The sequence below is a fragment of the Pan troglodytes genome, chromosome 1 (genome assembly GCF_028858775.2).
Source record: "Pan troglodytes isolate AG18354 chromosome 1, NHGRI_mPanTro3-v2.0_pri, whole genome shotgun sequence".
NCBI classification, from domain to species: domain Eukaryota; kingdom Metazoa; phylum Chordata; class Mammalia; order Primates; family Hominidae; genus Pan; species Pan troglodytes.
This window is the reverse complement of record NC_072398.2, coordinates 17,410,038-17,430,501: the sequence shown is the minus strand read 5'-3', so window position 1 is coordinate 17,430,501 and position 20,464 is coordinate 17,410,038. Positions and strand designations below refer to the sequence as shown.

Sequence of the window (20,464 nt, the reverse complement as noted above, 5' to 3'; positions counted from 1 at the left end):
CTGTCCTTGTGGCTTTGCAGGGTTCAGATGCTGCAGCTGCTCTCACAGGCTGGCATTGAGTGCCTGCAGCTTTTCCATGCTGAGGATGCAAGCTGCCAGTGGATCTGCTATTCCAGGGTCTGCAGGATGGTGGCCCCCTTCTCACAGCTCCACTAGGCAGTGCCCCAGTGGGGACTCTGTGTGGGGTTCCAACTCCACATTCCCCCTCCATATTACCCTAGTAGTGGTTCTCCATGAGGGGTCCTGCCCTGCAGCAGACTTCTGCCTAGACAACCAAACTTTTCCATACATCCTCTGAAACCTAGGCAGAGGCTCCCAAGCCTCAACTCTTGCACTCTGTGCACCTGCAGGCTTAACACCATGTGGAAATTGCCAAGGCTTATGGCTTGCACCCTCAGAAGCAGTGGTCCAAGCTGTATCTGGACCCCTTTGAGCCATGTCTGGAGTTGGAAAAACTGACAGCAGTGTGAGGAGCAGTGTCCTGAGGCTGTGCAGAGCAGTGGGGCCCTGGGGCTGGCCCATGAAACCATTCCGTCCTCCTCGGCCTCCAAGCCTATGAGGGGAGGGGCTGCCATGAAGGTCTCTGAAATGCCTCTGAGGCCTTTTCCCCATTGTCTTGGCTATTAGCACTCAGCTCCTTTTAACTTATGCAAATTTTTGCAGCCTGCTTGAATTCCTCCCTCGAAAATGGTCTTTTCTTTTCTACCACATGGCCAAGCTGCAAATTTTCCAAACTTTTATGCTTTGTTTCCTCTTTAAATATAAGTTCCAACTTTAGGTCATTTCTTTGCTCATGCATATGAGAATAGGTTGTTAGAAGCAGCCAGGCCACATCTTGAATGCTTTGCTGCTTAGAAATGTCTTCCACCAGATACCCTAAATCATTAATCTCAAGTTCAAAGATCCACAGATTCCCTAGGGCAGGGGCACAATGCAGCCAAGTTCTTTGCTAAGCAATAACAAAATTGACCTTTACTCCAGTTCCCAATAAGTTTCTCATTTCCATCTGAGACCTCATCAGCCTGGCTTTCACTGTTCATATCACTACCAGCATTTTGGTCATAACCATTCAATCAGTTTCTAGGCATTTCCAAACTTTTCCTCATCTTCGTGTCTTCTTCTGAGCCATCCACACTCTTCCAACCTCAGCCCATTACCCAATTCCAAAGCCAGTTCCACATTTTCAGGTATCTTTACTTTATAGCAATGCCCCACTTCTTGGTACCAATTTTCTGTATTAGTCCATTTTCACATTATTATAAAGAAATACCCAAGATTGGGTAATTTATAAAGAAAAGAGGCTTAATTGGCTCACAATTCTGCAGGATGTACAGGAAGCATGATCTGGCATCTGCTCTGGCTTCTGGGCAGGCCTTAGGAAACTTACAATCATGGCAGAAGGTGAAGGGGGAGCTAGCATATCACATGGCTGGAGCAGCAAGAGAGAGAGAAATGGGAGGTATTACTCACTTTTAAACAACCAGACCTTGTGAGAACTCTATCACGAGAACACCAGGGGATGGTGTTAAACATTCATGAAAGATCCATCCCCATGATTTAATCACCTCCCACCAGGACCCACCTCCAACATTGGGGATTACAATTCAACATGAGATTTGGGTGGGGATGCAGATCCAAACCATAGCAGAGAGTGATGCTTTTATTGTGGTCTTGCCTAAGTTTTTGATAGAATATGATTAACTAAAAGCCAGTGTCATGCATTCTTAATTATATTAGGTTACACCATAAGGACATCTCTTATATTTGACTGTTTGAAACCTGTCAAACATTTTATGGGGTTTGACCTAATAAGGCCCCCAGAAAAGTATAGGCCTTTATTAAACATTTATCAAGCCAATATTAACTGTTGGCTTACTTTATGAGCTATCATCCTCTTTCCTTTTCCTTACAGGAGTTGTCTGTATACTATGCCAGTGAATGTTCCATTCACTTTTTGAGCTCACTGTGACCTGATTTCTATCTCTATCACTCCTCAAATATCTACCAAAGTCAGCAATGACTTTCTATTTGCTAAATTAAAAGACATTTTTCAATTCTTATTCTGCTATGTATCATGGCAGTGTCTAGAATTTTTAATAAATTCATTCTTAAAACTCCCATTTCCCTTGGCTTTCATGATTTCACCCTTCCTGGTCTTCTTGCTACATTTCTGGCCATTCTTCTTAATGTCTTATGAGCTCCTTCTCTCCCTTTCTTCTTAATTTTTTTTTTTTGAGACAGAGTCTCACTCTATTGGCCAGGCTGGTCTCAAACTCCTGGGGTTAAGCAATTCTTCCACCTTGGGCTCCTGAAGTGTTGGGATTACAGGCATGAGCCACCATGCCCAGCCCCTTTCTCTTTAATATTGTTGTTCTTCTGTCTTCTGTTCTAGCTTTTCCTCTCTTCTCACTTTGTATCTTCTTTCTCAGTGGTCTCAAATGCTCTGAGGCTTCAGATACTGTTTCTATACTATTTTTTCCCAAATTTCTATCTCTAGCCCTGATTTATCTCCAGAATTCCAATCCACAATTCAGTTTTCTATTGAGCATCTCCCTTATTTTTACTTAATTTAGTATCTTTTTATCCTTAACATTACTATCTCTTTATCCTTGCCTTTTACTAAGTTTGCTATCTTTTAAACTAAATTTACCGTTGTTCTCCCCATTCAGTTCCTTCTCCTATATCCCCAGTCTGAATGACTTTCACTGCCATTTACCCAGTTACCCAAGCAAGGACTCTGAGGCATCTCTGGATCCTCCCTTTCCATCCCTCCCCACAGTCATTGGTCACCAAGTCCTGTTGTGTCCACTGTCTGTCTCTCTCATTTCCACTCACTTGTCTCACCTGCACGTCAATGCCTTAGTTCTGGTCTTTAACACTTTAAATCTGGATTATTGCAGTGGTCTCCTTGCTGGTATTTCTGATTCCATTATTACCACCTCTCATTCATCTTCCACAAGGCCATGATAGAAGTATTTTGTTATGCTCAATGGCTCCCTATTGCTTGCAGGATAAAATTCATGTTGCTTAGCATGACATTAAAAGTCTTCACGATCCAGCCCCTGCCCAGCTGCCCAGCATTTAACTAGACATTACCAGCATCTGCAATAGACACTTACTGAAATATTATATGTTACCCCCATGTTCTGAATGTTTCTAGATTCTATGATCTTGCTCATGCCCCATTGTTGTTACCAACTATTGCCCATTCTTCCAGACTTAGTGAAACAAATATCCTTGCAAAGCTCTGCTCATCAGTCACACTGCCTCTCCCTTGAATGACAGCATACCTTGAATGACTTCACTTCTGCTTAGGTCTTAAATACATCTGTTTTCTTGAATATCTGTTTACTCTGACAGATGATAAGCTCCTTGAGGACAAGACTGTATTATATTTATCTTTCTATTTCTAGAGACTAGAATAGTGTCTGGCCCATAATCTGTATTCTATATTCATTGAATGTGTGAATGTGACACATATGCATATGTAGCTATATATAGGTTCACAAACGTATATGTGAATATCGAGAGAGAGAGAGAGAGAGAGAGAGAGAGACTGACTTCACTTTATTGGGATTCAGTTGCCCTAGAGGAAAATGCTCCTTCAGCTTTTCTTCTGAACTTGCCAGCAAGAAGGAGTTGCGCAGAATCTTGACAGAACCTTGGATAGGAGGTCATTTCTGGTCCTTTCTCTTCCACCAACCAGCTGTATATGGCTTGGTGTAGTTATCGAACCTCTTCAAACTCCACTCCCTTCATCAGAAAATGAGGGGGTTAAATTAGATCACTGGTTTCTAAACTAAAGTTATTTATGTTTTATCTCGGCTTTTGTTTTGCTAAATCCACCTGTCTTATTATTACCGTAACTAGAAAATAATAAGTTGAAATTAACTTTCTGAAATTTTTCTAATGCATATTAACACAATTACCTAGTTGCTAAAATTTTTTTAAAACCTGCCTTTCAGTGTGCCAGCTACCCACTGCTGTTTTCACAGTGACCACCAGGGGGCCATGGTGGCAGGCTGAAGCTCACACAGCCCAGAGCCTGGACAGAAACCGCTCTCACAGGCTCTCCGAGTCAAGGAGTATATATAATATTTTTGAATGAGTGGTGCTTTTCCTGTAGAAATAAAATAGTTGTATCAACATGAACAATGTTAAATACTAATTAATAACTCAAATAAGTGCCTGCTAACCTTTTTGAGATCAAGTATTTATTTATTTTGAGAAGCTGATGAAAGCTATGGACTTCCTCTATTGCAAAACCACGTGTACACATGTACATATATGAAAACTATTGAGTGTATTTTCAGGAGACTCACAGATCTCCTGAGTTATTCGTTCACTCCTTAGAGGGTCTTTGGTTCCCAGGTTAATAAAATTTAGTTTAGGATAAGATTTAAGAAGCTGTAAACATCCAGATACAATCAGATCCTTTATGTTTTATTATTTTTGTTGTCACTTTGTTCTTAAAAATCACAATTTAATTCAGCTTTTGAGAAACACTGTTTAATCCTCTGAACTCGTGTAGAAGAGCACCCTGGGTTATGTTCAGATCCTGCCAGCAGCCAAGAGAGCTTTAACTATCTTCAGGGGTTAACTAGGTTCCTCTGAGGGCAGATATTGGTACTCAAATCATTTGACCCCTCTTCTGTGGGGTCCTCTGGCCCAGTGGATTTGCTTGTTGGAGGAATAACTTTTGTGATATCCTCTTGATTCCTGTGGGAAGTTCATGTATCTTTGCCACAACAAATGGTATATGCTCAGGCCACCCTATAATAGACCCTCTCTGCCCTGCTAGGTCTCTCTAATTCCTTTTTCCCTGGTTTACGGGGCAGCAACACATCAGAAGTGAGTTCCTTAAACAATGCTGCAGCGGACAGTTTGGGTGCCCTGTGTCCCAATCCCTCGGCCTCCCTCCGATTCCCTCCGCAACTGGGAACCGTGCTCACAGTCGGCTTTCCACTCAGGCACCCAACAGGTTTAGCAGGCCTGTCTGCACAGGTGTTCTCGGAACCTGTGTGAGGAGGGGTGGGGGTGGATAATGCCCCAGCCTACCCAGCCTCTTAGGGAACAGTTCTGAGGTATGCTCCACACTGTTTTTTTTTTTTTCTTTTCTAGGAGGTTCCTACTACTAGGAACCTTTTGGCCAATGGGTTCCATTTGTCCGTGTGGTGACCAGCTCCACAATGAACCTTTTATTGAATTTTCCTCTTTCTCACTCTAGTTTCTTGGGAATCACTTCTTCAAAAAACAACCTGTACTCAGGTCCCTGTCTCAGGCTCTGCTGTTAAGAGAACCTAAATATAGACAGATATCCACGTTAGAGAATTAGATGTCAGTCTTCCTTCTTGCAGGGCACCCCCAATCTTTGTGAGTGAATCTAGTGGATTTTTTTTTTCCCACTGGGTTTGAGTAGAAGAGTTTACTCCCATGTGGGCCAGGTTTGGATAGGCAAACCATGGGGTAGGGGAGAAAAACGCGTCTCTCATGAAGACCCATTTCCTAGATGGCCAACAGGTGGGTGGGTATTGAGAGTGGTGGTTGATTGCAGAGGTGCTGGTTGAGCAGCCCCAGGGGTAGGATGCCCCACTCCGTCATTAGAGATTCAGAATGCAGAGCGTTTAGGTCTATGTCCTTCAGCTTTAGTTTCCAACTCTGGAGCAACAGGAAATTTCTACCTCAATATCCTGTGACAACAGGGATCAGAAGAGAAGAGAGAGGCTTCTGTTCCTACTGTGTCTTCCATCCAATCAAAGGAAAGTTATTTTTCCTTTCTCCTAAGAGAGAGAGTTGGCCTACTATCATCACACATTTGGAAGATAATTTTCTCATGAATACATTGCATTTCTCTAACTATACACCCCGTGCATTTTTCCACTGGATCTTCACCAATATGTACGTGAAAACTGGTCCTATTTGTAACCGAAATTGTGTGTGTGCATGTATGTGTTTGTATGCATGCGCACACAAAATGTCCTTTATCGAAGACCTTTTCCCAGGGGATAACCTCAAACTCAAGCAAACAAAATATAACAAAGTTTAAAACAAAGATCTATCATGGTTTTCCAGTGGGGCTTATCAAGGCAGAGCCCCAGTTTTCCTGTCCACATATTTCCCACTAGCATACTTCCTTTGAGATGGGAACAGAGAAGATGAATGTTGTGCAGCACCATGATGCTTTTGGACAGAGTCATTCTTCCTCTGGCCAATTGCTCCTCAATTGCCTTTGAAACATGTGATTCTTTATTTCCCTTTGGTTGTCATGTAGGGACTAACACAGCATTCAGTGTCACAGAATTCAGTGATGATCAGCTCTAAGCCCTTGAGATTGGAATCAAGATACACTGTATGAGACCAGAAAATAACTGTTACAGACACATTTTACCCAGGATATAAAATGAGATGGCTATGATACAACATGAAAATTATCATTACTGGCTGGACATAGTGGCTCACACCTGTAATCCCAGCTCTTTGGGAGGCTGAGGCAGGAGGATTGCTTGAGACCAAGAGTTTGAGACAAGCCTGGGCAACATAGTGAGACCCCATCTCTACAAAAATAAACAAAACAAAACAAAACCAAAAAAAACTAGCCAAATGCGGTGGTGCGTACCTGTAGTCCTATCTACTTGGAATTGTTCTTAAGTCAGGAGGATTGCTTGAACTCAGGAATTTGGGGCTGTAGCAAGCTATGATTACACCACTGCACTCCAGCCTGGCTGACAGAGCAAGATCTCATTGCTAAGAAAAAAATATTTGTTATTACCAACAAACCAGGATATATTTCTGAACCCCAAATCAGATCAGGAGATGGGGAACCACAAAAGACAGTGGCATGCCCTGTGTCCCACTCCCAGGAGACCAACTCCAGACCCTTAGTCATGGCCTCAATAAGAGAAGGGAGAAAGGACAAGGGGGGAAAAATAAGTTGTGAGCCACAGAGGACTTCTCAGAACTTGTTTTGGAACTATTGGATTATAAATAAAAGCTCCCAAATAAAGGTCTTCCATATCATCCTCTTTGTTCCAACTCAACTGAAGTCTGTCCTGAGGCCAGTGACATCAGGCATAACTATTATGAACCCAGATAAATATTCATGTGCCTCTCTTGCCGGGTGGTCATTTCTATGAGTGGGATAAGACTGTATAAAACAATGAAAGTCAGTTTCCCAAGGAATGTGACTTCTCCATGCTCCTTACTTTTTAGACCCAAATCATATATATATGGAAGAATTATAAAGTTACCTGTATTGTCTCTGGCAATTTTACAACATTCTTTTGTGCTCTCAGAATGGCCTTCGTAATTTAGGGCATCATTGATTGAGTGAGCAAGCTATTTCTAGGTGTAAAGTGCACTTCATTGGTTCTATGACTGGCCCAAACCCCTTCTTTATCACCATCTTCCCAAAGAGGGAGAGATGGGACACACAAGTCATATGACATAAATTTGATAGGATAGTCATCAGTAGGGAGCAGCAATTAGCAACCTTAATCAGAAGAGTTATACCCAACTCTTGTTGCCAGAAATAGTCATCTGAAAGGTGGCACTCCCTCAGGACCGCATTTTTCTAACTGTGATGATGAGAACATTGGCCTTATTAGTTTTGGTCCTTTCTGAGACTAAAATTCTGTGATTCCAGCAGTGGCACAAAGCAATTTTTCTGGTACTCTAACAACATTAGGGGTCTCAGAGAAGGACCTCCTGTGTTACATACATGTGAAGATGCGTAAACCACAGCACTGTCACTAGCAGTTCCGGTGCAGGATTTTCTCACAGGTGGATTTCCTGGCTTCTCCTTGCCCTGTCAACATTCTCACTTGCAAAGCCTTCTGAAGGTGGCCTCTCGAGCAATGCCAAGGGCACTAGAGGGCCCAGGGGGCCTGAGTGCTGGGCTGGGAAGGAGGTGGCAATGTAGGCTCATCACAGGCGTGCACCCCTTAAGAAGCTGGCACAGGAACCACAGACACCTAGACGATTTCTTCATTCTTTTTTCAATATTCCTGAAATATGCATTCAAACAGTCACATGGTAAAAATTGTCAATGGAATGAAAACATTTTTCCTGTGCAATTTGGAGCTAATTTTTTCTGTGATGTAGGATCTTATTTTATGAATGGATTTTATCCTCCTTTAAATTATTGATGGAAAAGGCCAAGATTTTTCCCATACTGGGGTGGTGCCAATGGAGACCTGTATGACACTGTGGGTTCCGGGTGTGATCTTGGACACCTGAATCCCCATTGGCACTGAGTGCTGTTCTAACATTCTACCCTGCATGTTTTTATTTCTTGCCCCTGAGGGATTTGCTCATTTTGCATACTGATTAGTTTACAGCAGCGATGCTAATTTGCAGCGACATCAGGGATTACAAATTGAGAATTATTAAATATAAAGGGGACAACATTGCAGAACACAAAGGAAGCCTGACTCAGAGGACAGAAGATTTGAAAGACGGAAGCCTGTCCCTTGCTTCATTACTGAGCTACAGTGTGTCCTGGGGCCATCACTCAGCCATCTGTGGGTCCCTTTCTCTACCTGGAGTAAGAATATGAGAGACAGACAGAAGAGTTTTGGTTAATCACAGGGGATTTTCTTATGGATTAAGTAATGAATGTGATTAATGATAATATAGAGAATTCCCAGTTACCCACCTGTAGCTACTCTGTAGCTAATTTTCAATTCTGTGTTGATTTCCTTCAATGACTCTCATCCCGACCCAGATGGTATCTATTTAGGAAATTCAAGAAACTTGTACTATTAGCATAAGCAGAGCAAATTGGGGAATAAATTAGTGCAAAGAAATGATCCAATGCAATAGAAAAGTGAATATAAACGACTTCTGGATTTTCTAGGACACAGACTCATTGAATCATTCTATAAATATTTGCCAAGCCCCTACTAAGTGCTGGGCACTGGGGTCCTCACCATGAGATGAGCTCAATCCCTTCCCTCCAGGTTCACAGTCAGGAACGAGGAACTGTGCAAACAGGCTGAGACTCTGGAGCCCAGAGGAGGAAGTGTGTTTCGTTCCCACAGACATCAGTACCAGATAGTAGTAGGATGGTTTTGTTCCAGACATTTCTTCTGATGCATATAAATATCCTCAGACACATTTTATCTTTTTTTCTTTCTCTTTTCTTTTTTCTTTCTTTCTTTTCTTTTTTCTTTTCTTTTTCTTTTCTTTCTTTCTTTCCTTCTTTCTTTTTCTTTCTTTCTTTCCCTTCCTTCCTTTCTTTTCTTTCTTTCCTTTCCTTTCCTTTTCTTTTCCCTTCCCTTGCCTGCCTGCCTGCCTTTCCTGCCCTCCTGCCTGCCTTCCTTCCTTTCCTTTCTTTGTGGTATTGATTGCCCTGTTGCCTAGGCTGGGGTGCAGCAGCATGATCATAGCTCACTGCAGCCTCTAACTCCTGGGCTCAAGTGATCCTGCCACTTCAGCCTCCCAAATACCTGGGACTACATGCACGTGCCACTGTGCCTAATTTTTAGTTTTTTTTTTTTTTTTTTGGTAGAGATAAGGTCTCACTGTCTTGCCCAGGCTGGACTAGAACTCCTGGGCTCAAGTGATCCTCCTGCCTCAGCCTCCCAAAGTGCTGGGATGACAGGCTTATGCTACCATGCCTGGCCCACATCTTTCATCAGAAAGTGAGTGCTTTGGACATGAGTACAGTGTTCATTTTCCCGATACAAACATTGAGATCCTGGGGAGATCAACAGCAAGCTTCTTGAGGATGGAGGTGTTTTGTCTCCATCCCCAAACAGCCCCAGTGTGAGGGTGGGGTCTGTATACAGGAGATGCTCAGTGGTCATTTATCAAGTCAATTTGTTCCCCATAGTTCGCTCCATAGGGAAGCCATTTTTGTTATCATCATCACTGTCATTCTTATTTTAAAAATGAAGAAGATAAGGTTCAGAGAGATTAGGTAAGTGCGGTGACACGGTGTGAAAAAGGCAGAACCAAGACCCAAAGCGTGGCCTCTGCCTCCACAGGCTGTGCACTCTCCACGTTGCACTGCCCTGCTGATAGCCACCAAGAGGACTCAAACAATGGGTGTGTGTGGATGTGACTGGAAGGCAGGGGAGATGGAAGTTCCTGGGCTTGCTGAGAACCTAATGGTGTGTGGTATCTGGGAAAGAGCAGGAACCTGGGACTCAGCCTGATCCGCATTGACTCCTAAACTCTCCTTCCTGCTGTCTGCATGGCCATGGGCTAGACCCTGACCCACCGGGACTCGGTTTCCTCATCAGCAAAACCGGTATAATAGCATCTTCATCTTAGGTCTGTAATGAGAAGCGAATGTGATCAAAAGATAACGTCTGGTGAACAGTACATTCTTGATTCATAGTACTTTATTTTATTATCAGTTTAAACATTTTTCTTGCTGCTGCTATTTGCCTTTAAGCATATGAAACAAAGAATAGATTTCTAAATTATGTCATATGTTACAATAAGTGACCTTTAAGATTATTCAGAGAATCCGATCTTTTTGGTAGACTTAGGAACAAAAGCAAGGTTCCTTTTTCTGTAACTGCTGTTTTCTAACGTACAAAAACTGAGGTGACATATTTTCTAGTATTGTTTCTAAATGTATGAAGCCTGCTTCATTGCACCATGGTTGGTTGGTTCACTTATTTCGTAAGTGTCAAGTTAAGACTCAGCAAGGGGGAAGAGTCTCCCCCAGCTTTAAAGTCTACCATCATTGGTCCATGCCTTGCAATTGCCCATTTCTTCATTGCTTTGTAATTTTTCTGTTGATGCATTTGTCTCTCCTGCTCCATGGAAGAACCAAGAACTGTTTAGCATTGTGTCCCCAGAGCCAAGCACAATCCATAGTACATACCAGGCAAGCTCAGTAATGTTTTTTCTTTTTCTGAATGAATGAATGAAATGGGGTAGGAGTAAAAGGAGACAAACATAGCACAACATATATTAGGATCAGTTACTCATTTTCTTTTCTAAGAAATGCGGAGGCAGTGCGACCCTGTGTTAATATATAAATAAGAACATGCAGCTTCACGCTTCTCCTCATTGAGCCCTGAAATAAGTACAAAGGTGGCAGACAAGATCTAGCTGTGTGGGAGATGCCACGGAAGGAGGGGATAGGTTTAATTTGGCCTTTTTAGGATGCTGAGTTTATGCCTCCAAGTGTCAGAGCTACAGATGTCTGCTCCTCTGCAGGGGAAGATGACCTTGAAGGTGATGTTATTGATGAGCTTTATTTAAAACACAGACATGTTCAAGAGCTACAAGACTAATTGGCTATGTTAAAATATTTAAATCAAAAGTGCAGCTACTTAGTGTGTGTTGGCAAACATTTTATGTTACAGTTGTAAAAATGATACATGCTCACTATGGAAACTTTAGAAAGATCAATGGAAAGAAATGATTCCACCACCCAGAGATAAGAGCTGATAGCATTTTGGTGAATATTTTTCTTTTATTTTATGTACATGTTATTAATATTTTTACAATGGTTCATTTCATACTTTTTGCCATAAAACCTGCTTTAGAAAAAACAGCAATAAATAGTGAACATTTTCCAGGCCAGTGTATCTTCTTGTGTGACCTAATTTTAGTGGCTGCTTAGCATTGCTAAGAGGTCCTGATGCTGGAGCACGATTAGAGTATTTTCAGTCTTGGGCTACTAAGAAAAAAACCTGCTTTTTGTAGCCGATCTTTGTGTAAAACTATGATTATTTACATGCAATCAATACTTGGATGTGGGAATGTAGAATCCCAAGTTATATTTAATTTTAAATCTCATTCTTATTCCCTAGTCTCACCAAAGACTTATGGTTTGGGAAAACCTTTGCCAGGCCAGTTTGTTAGGTGAAAGATGATGTTTTATGTTGTTTGGATTTTCATTTAAAACTATCTTTGGAGGCTGGGCTTGGTGGCTCATGGCTGTAATCCCAGTACTTTGGGAGGCCGAGGTGGGCGGATCATCAGGTCAGGAGATCGAGACCATCCTGGCCAACAAGGTGAAACCCCGTCTCTACTAAAAGTACAAAAATTAGCTGGCTGTGGTGGCGCGTGCCTGTAGTCCCAGCTACATTGGAGGCTGAGGCAGGAGAATCGCTTGAACCTGGGAGGCAGAGGTTGCAGTGAGCCAATATCATGCCACTGAACTCCAGCCTGGGCAACAGAGCTAGACCTTGTCCCCCCTACAAAAAAAAAAAAAAAAAAAAACTTTGGATAATAATCATTTTCCTTAACACTTCATCTATTTCTGAGGTGGGGGATCTTGCTATGTTGCCCAGGTTGGTCTCAAATTCCTAGGCTCAAGCAGTTCTCTGCCTTGGCCTCCCAGGTAGCTGGAACTACAGGTGTGCATCACCACGCTCAGCCGTATTCCATCTTTTTGGAATTTCTGGTTGGTGCACTTGTCTTTTCCTTCATAATTTGATATAACTTTTTATAAATTAGCAATATTATCCCTTTTTCTGCCATATGTGTAGCAATATATTTTTCCCAACTTGTCGTTCGCCTGTTGGTTTTAGTTGATGGTATTTTCTTGGACATAGCTTCCTTGAATTGTTGACGTAGTTTTGCTTAGGGTAAATTGTTTTCCTGCCCACCTGCATTCCATTAGAAATGGATTGTTTTAAGGGTGAATTTGTCATTCTTTGGTGACAAATACCAACAAGTCTCCTGTAAAGACAGCTCACCAACATAAGGCCCAAACCTGTGCCACATTTTCACTAGCATCACTGTCACCAAATATGTCAACTCCGGCAAGAATAAGAGAAGGAGCCTAAAAGATTTTAAGTGGTTTTGACAGTCTTTTAGCAAATTTTTTCTGAGAAGCTCGCACCCAAGCATCTGCAAATCAGTCACCCCTCCTTTTAACCTCCATCAAGGTCAGCTCTGGAATTTGGCCCTGTTTGGATAGACCAAGGCAGTGCTATCCAATAAAATCTAGTGTGAGCCATATACACAATTTTAAATGATCTAGTACCCACATTAAAAAAGATTAAGGGCCAGGTGCAATGACTCACACCTGTAATCCCAGCACTTTGGGAAGCGGAGGAGGGAGGATCACTTGAGGTCAGGAATTCGAGACCAGCCTGGCCAACATGGTGAAACCCTGTCTCTGCTAAAAATACAAAAATTAGCTGGGCATGGTGGCACACGCCTATAGTCCCAGCTATTCGGGAGGCTGAGGCAGGAGAATTGCTTGAACCCAGGAAGCTGAGATTACAGTGAGCCGAGATTGCACCATTGCTTTCCAGCCTGGGTGTCGCAGTAAGACATTATCTAAAAAAAAAAAAAAAAAAAAAAAAAAAAAAAAATTAAGAAGAAAGTTAATCAAGTGAAAATTCTGCCAGGAGCTCAGTTGCATTTTCTAGAACTCTTAGCCTAATTTTATTAAGTTCAACACTGTGATAAGTGCTGGGAATAAAAAAAAAATGTGATGTGGGCTCTGCAAGAAGTGTATTTCTCTGTGATTAGAGCTGATTGTGGGAGAAAATCTTCTGAAACCCTCAGTGACAACCTTCTCATTGACTAGTGACTCAAACAGTAGTGCAAAGCAGAAGATTCTAAATGAGCAGAGGAAGGGTGGATGCCGTAAAGGCAAGGGAACTGGTGAATTTCAGAAATAGTGAATGTGAATTCAACACTCCTAATCATTTGAATAAAGATCTTGTTATATTTCCCCCAAATTAATAAGAAACAGGTGAAATTAATTTTAACAATACATTTAATTCAATATATCCAAAATATTATCTCAACATATAATGAACTTAAAAATATTACGAATGAGTTATTTTGTACTCTTTATTTTCATACTAAGTCCTTAAAATCTGGTGTGTGTTTTACACTTTTAGCACATTTTAATTTGGGCTAACCATGTGTCACATGTGGTCAGGGGCTACCTTATCGGACAGTGCAGGTCCCATAATAGTATTCTGACTAAGGGGAAAAAGCAAAAATCACAAGAGATTGTAATTCAGGTAGAAACTTACATTAAGGAGCTCATCCTAAAAACAGGTAAGTACCCTCCTAAGTATGAGAACAGATGGGGGCCACTTGCTGGAGTTTCTTACTCTTAAAATACTTGTCAACATGAGGATTTCAGCTTCTGCATACCTGTACCAATAGGTATGTGTTGTTTTAAGGGCCAGCAGAGATGACACCCACACCTCACTGAGAATGGAGCCGAGGCTGTTGGAACCCACTGCTCAGGACAGCTTGCACGTGTCCATCACGAGACGAGACTGGCTTCTTCAGGAAAAGCAGCAGCTACAGGTGAGCAGGTGAAAGAACTTCAAGAAATATGATGGCATTTTTCTTTTCTTTGAGACAGGGTCTTGCTCTGTTGCCTAGGTTGGAGGGCAGTGGTGCAATCATAGCTCATTGCAGCCTTGAGCTCCTGGGTGATTCTCCCACCTCAGCCTCCCAAGTAGCTGGGTCTACAGGTGTGAACCCCATGCCTGGCTAAATTTTTTTATTTTTAGTAGATATCAGGTCTTAGTATGTTGCTCAGGCTGCTCTTGAACTCCTGGGCTCAAAGAATCCTCCTGCCTCAGTCTTCCAAAGTGCTGGGATTACAGGCGTGAGCCACCGTGCCAAGCTGGCATTTTTCTTATCCATTTAAGCCAAATGCAGCCAAGTGGGTCTTTGCTTTCATTGAGTGTAGCAATTAGAGCCTTGGCTGTCAAGCCGGGGAGTACAAAAAGGAGAGATGGTGGGAATGACTAGAAGGCTTGTAGGAATCTCATTACAAACGAGGGCTGAAAGCTCAGCAGCATTTGTGCCTGTTTTCGATATTCCTCATTACCTTTTGAATATGCTTTTCTTGTCTGCCAGGCCAATTTGCCACTTCTTATCATTTTGACCTTTAGAAGCTTCCTTTGAAAGGCAGAAAGACATCTGTGCTGTGAAAATCCTTTATGGAAATTCCTATCATGGTAGACTGTGAGCTGCAGTTGTTAAGAGACAGAGTTGTAAGCCCGGACTGAGCAAGGCAGGCACATCTGGAATGATTAGCCGGCTGCGTGGAAGCCCAAGGTTGGCCCAGAACAGAGGATGCAAGTTGGCTAAGAATCATCGAGGGGCTACAAATGTGGGTGCAGCACTGAGTTAAAGCCAGAGCTCTGGAAGTTGACAGGGCACCCCAGAGGCAGGGAATCTTGAAACAGGGTTCATGCCTGCTTGAGCCTGGAGCTGTGAAGCATGAGTGGGGAGCGATGAGGACACATTGATTAGAAGCAACGTGACTTCATGGGAAGAGCATAGGTCTTCAACACCCAAGTTCAAATCCTGGCTTAGGCTGGAGGCTTCCCATCTCTGCTCCGGCCATAGAGTATTCGTGTTATCTGAATTTGCCCCATCCAGGTCACTGCAAGAGTAAGGTGGCAAAGGGAGGAAAAAGTCAGGGCAATTTATTTGAAACTATTTCCCCCATTAACTGAGCACTTACATAGTCAATGTGCATCATTATAACGTTTGGATAGCTGAAAATGTGAAATCTGGTTTTTGATTTTTAATAACATTTGCCAATTAAAGGTCTACACAATTGCTGAGACAGTCAGAGTGTACAGAAAATAATTTTAGCCCTGGGCACTTAGTGTTTGAAGCACTCTGGGAAAGGTACTTGAATATTCATTTATTCAACAGACATTTATTAAGGGTTCACTAAGTGCCAGATACTGTTTGAAGTGCTTGAGATTCCTGGGGAGCTTTTGATCCACTAGGGGTGAGAATGGGGAGATAGACAATAAGTGATAAACATAATAAAACCTCTATTAGACAACTGGTATGTTATAGGGTGATAAGAGCTTCACAGAGTAGACTAAGATGATGTGGAGGAGGATGGAGTCTACTCATTGAGAAGTGAGATTGGACCCAACAGTTCAAAGAGGAGAGGGAGTAGGCCTTGCAGAAATTTCTGCAAGAGGATCCTGCAGGGGGATACCGACATGAAGGCTTAGAGTGGGAGTGGGCCTGCTGTGTTCAGAGGGCAGCTGGAGGCCCATGTGGCTGGAGCAGTGTAAATGAGGGGGAGGATTTGGGGAGGAAGTCAGAGATAAAGGGGCCTTGTAAGGATGTGGACTTTTCTCAGATTGCAACAGGGAACCATTGGATGGTGTTAAGCAGTGAAGTGACATGATCTGACCACATTGTAAATAATTTGACTCCTGTATTAGGAATAGGATGTAAGACAATAGGAAAACAGTATGCAGCTTCCTTAAAAGATTAAAAATTGATTGACTATGTGGTCCAGCCACCTCCCCTTCTGGGTATATGTCTCTCTCAAAAAAATTGAATGCACAGACTCAAAGAGATGTTTACACACCCATGTTCATAGCAGTGTTATACACAATAGCCAAAAGGTGATAACAACTCAAGTGCTCATCAACAGATAAATGATAAACAAAACGAGTATGTACATGTAATGAGATATTACTCAGTCTCGGAAGGAAATTCTGACACACGCTACAGCATGGTTGAACCTTGAGGACATTATGCTAAGTGAAATACACTGGTTGCAAAAGGATAAATGCTGTATGATTCCACTTGTCTGAGTTACCTAGAGGAGTCAAATTCATAGAGAAAGTAGAATGGTGATTCCCAGGGACTTGGAGGAAGAGAGGATAATGGGGAATTAGTTTTCAATGGGTACAGAGTCTCAGTTTTGCAAGATGAAAAGAGTTCTGTGGATGGATGGCAGTGATGGTTGTACAACAGTGTGAATGTACTTAATGCCACTGAACTCTACACTTAAAAATGCTCAAGTTGGTGAATTTTATGCTATGTGTGTTTTACCAGTTAAAAAAACTAAAAGAAAAAGAAATGAATAGGGTAGAGGAAGTCAAAGGTGGAGGTAGAGAGGTTAGTTGAGAGACTTTGTCAGTAATACTGTAATCTTGGAGCAATTGGGGACACTGAGGCATTACTTTTTTCTTAGAATGTCTTGGTAGTAGACATTCTTTAGTAACTCCCAATTCTTCTCCCCGCTCCCAGACTTGAAGTGGGTTCAGGAGGTAGAAGTTGTAGGTGATGCACCTCGGGGCTGAGAGAACGTGAATAAGAGGTTAGGAGACACCCAGGATTAGAGTTGCACTCTTATCCCCACAAAACATGGGAGTATGTTAATTAAGAGTCTTATTTTTTATTCAGAATCATATGGGCAGTGAGACGATGATCTACTATAACACTGTGCACATGACGGGCATTCATTACCTGCTGCTTGTTTAGTTAATTGACCTTAATATTAAATGATATTTTATGGATTATTTGGATTTCAGTTTGCTATATTCGTAGAAATTACATTTATTTATATTTTCATGAACTTTAGACTGCATGGCACCATCTGCAGCATCTCCTTCTTCTCTCAGTCCTGTAGACTTAAGAAGCCATTTTTTACCTTTCTCTGTACTCTGAATTCTTGTGTTTGGGGACAGACTAACAAAGGGTCGGTTGCATTTCTTGTTTTGGTCTGTGGCTGGGGTAACCTGCTTAGCTCAGACCTCAGGTGCATGAGGCTCCCTGCCCTGTGTCCTAACTCATCCATCCGAAATGAAGTAAGTCATTTATGTATCTGCTGGGTTCTTCCAAGTCAAATTCTTGGCTCACCCCCCATAGTTATTTAATGCTCGGGAGGGAATGTTTTTCCTTATGCCAACTCATTAGAAATATAAAGCTGGCATGATTTTTCCAGTTCAGCAAACCTCCAAAAATCTGCCTGCCTTGGAAGGGGAGTTTTGTGGTTCTGGTGCATATGGCCAATTCTCATTTAAACGAGTCATTATCCTCAGAGCAGTTTGCCGTGAGCAGGGTTAATTTATAAAATCTTGTCTCCTCATTCTCTACAGAAAGAAATCGAAGCTCTCCAAGCAAGGATGTTTGTGCTGGAAGCCAAAGATCAACAGCTGAGAAGGGAAATAGAGGAGCAAGAGCAGCAACTCCAGTGGCAGGGCTGCGACCTGACCCCACTGGTGGGCCAGCTGTCCCTGGGTCAGCTGCAGGAGGTCAGCAAGGCCTTGCAGGACACCCTGGCCTCAGCCGGTCAGATTCCCTTCCATGCAGAGCCACCGGAAACCATAAGGAGGTACTGCTGATTTCCTAACTGATTTTGGGTCGCTCGCCTCTTTGACCTGTTCATTGGAATGATTTTGTCTGCTGTCTTTCATTTCTAAACATTTCCCAAGCAGTCTGTATTTTTCAGTGGAAGCACCATTGGTGTTTTGGGTGGGAAAATTCTTCATGGTGTGGGGCAGTCCTGAACATTGCAAGTTATTTCACATCCTGGCCACTTAACCCACTAAATGCCAGCGACCCTCCCCATTCCAATATGCACCCTCCCCATTTCCAAACACCCTCAGGACACCCTCTCTCCCTTTGAGAACTGTTGGAGTTCAATTGGTTAGAGATCCTAATGCCAACTTTTGCTGAGGACGATCATCTGGATGAACTATGCCTCTCACTAAGGGAAGAGGCAAGCTATTGAGAGAGGGACACCCAATGACAAAGTTCCCATCTGGAAGAATGGATTGTTACTGGTAGCTAAAATGTATTGGGTGCTTACCATGTACCAGGCAGTGTTATAAGCGGACTCTATGAGTTACTTCGGTTGTTGTATTCATTTTACAGGTGAGGAAAAAAAGTTTAAGAAGGTTATAATTTGCCCAAAGTCCTAATTAATAAGAGAGAAAACTGATATTTACACTCCTGTTCATTAATTCTGAAGCCCGGTCTTCTCCACTCTACTCTGGAGTGAGAATCATCCCTGTATTCTGTATCATGGAATGTCTATAAGATACACATCTACTTTTTGCCCTTTATTTATTTATTTATTTATTTATTTTTAAGAGACAGGGTCTTGCTTTGTTGCCCAGGCTGGAGCACAGTGGCACAATCATGGCTCACTATAGCTTCAAATTCCTGGGTTTAAGTGATCCTTTCTGCCTCAGCGTCTGGAGTAGCTGGAATCACAGGCTTGAGCCTCCACATCTGGCTATTTTTTTTTTTTAAGTTTTTTGCAGAAATGGTGTCTCTCTATGCTGCCCATGCTGTTCTTGAACTCCTGGGCTCAAGCGATCCTCCCTGCCTCAGCCTCTGGAGGAGCTGGGACCACAGGCTTGGGTCACCACATCCGGCTATTTTTTTGTTTTTATTTTTTTGTAGAGGTGAAGTCTTTCTATGTTGCCCAGGTTGCTCTTGAATTCCTGGGCTCAAGTGATCCTCCTGCCTTAGCCTCCTGAAGTGCTGGGATTACAGGTTTTAGCCATTGCACCCAATCTTTCTTGCCCTTCAAGAGCTCATACTCTCATTTCTGAGACATACAGAACGCACACTTACACATGTTGGACAAAAAAGTGAGTGGCACCCGAATGGGTAGATGAGCAGTAAGGACTGCAAGTGCTACGTGGGTAGAGCCAGGAGTGGGAGCAATGGTCGGCTTGGCCACTGTGCTGAAGAAAAGACTTCCTACAACTCACCACCTGTAGTGGTTGAGAATACGGACTCTGCCACCTGATTGTCTGGAGTTGAAGGTTAACTCCTCACTCAAGCCATTATTGGCTGATTTGAGGAAAGGGGTGTTGATAATAATTTCTACCTTATAGAGCTATCACATGGATGAACCGAGGTAGTACATAGAAAACTCTCAGCAGAGCCTGGATGGTACTAAGCACTTTATTGTGCTTCCAGTTGTCGTCTTTACAATGGAAATTTCAGTCTTCTGAAGGCCTTCAAACTACCCGTCCAAATATATCTTACTGTATTTAGTGAACGGCTGTTCTGTCTTCCACATGTACCACATCCTATCCAGCCTATAAAAGCAAGCGGCACATGCTATTCTAGGGAGTTACTTAAGATCTCCCATTCCCCTTCTATCCCGAATATTTCCAGGCAGAACTCTCAACCCATGGCTCATGCCCATGGAGAGGGGGAAGAGATTTGGATTGTTGCCGGTTTTCATCCAAATGAAACGGGTCCCTTGAATACAGCTTGTTCTCTCCCACCTGCACTTTCAGAACCATTCTTCAGCTATTGCCTTGGTGTGGTGGGTAGGCTGTTATGTTCTCACTTTGCAACTGAGGAATCAAAAACTCAGAAAGTTTCCCTGATGATGTAGCTAGTAAGAGACCATCTTGTGTACAACTATGGCTGTCTTTGGGCCTGAATCAATAAAAGATGGTTTCCTTCCAGAGAGCCAAGGAAGCTATTTCTATGACTAATTCTCTTTCCTCATCTAAAACTAGGAGCTCCACAGTGTGGTTGGCTGATAGAACTGAGCCCAGGACTTGGTCTGGTTTTCTACCTGTATCCTCTGGTTTGCCTTTTAATCAGGATGAGTCACAGAGAAGGCATGAATGTGTGACTTTTACTGAGTAATCTAGTGCTTTGATAGGTTTTTATTTGTTTGTTTGTTTGTTTGTATGTTTTGAGATAGAGTCTCTCTCTGTCACCCAGGCTGGAGTGCAGTGGTGCGATCTCGGCTCACTGCAACCTCCGCCTC

At 42.6% G+C, this 20,464-nt stretch overlaps 1 protein-coding gene across 9 annotated transcripts in view; it reads left to right on the top strand.

Moving 5' to 3' along the window:
* The window catches only part of DISC1 (DISC1 scaffold protein), a 414,923-nt gene that overhangs the window by 126,946 nt on the left and 267,513 nt on the right, over positions 1 to 20,464 (top strand). For 8 of the 9 annotated variants that reach the window (XM_001151459.7, XM_054660130.2, XM_009441659.4 and 5 more), the window contains exons 5-6: positions 14,118 to 14,247; positions 17,817 to 18,052. In XM_001151459.7, the coding sequence (XP_001151459.4) occupies positions 14,118 to 14,247; positions 17,817 to 18,052 (366 nt within the window). Of the gene's footprint in view, positions 1 to 14,117; positions 14,248 to 17,816; positions 18,053 to 20,464 lie in introns of those variants that run through there. The other variant, XM_009441664.4, reaches the window with a different exon arrangement.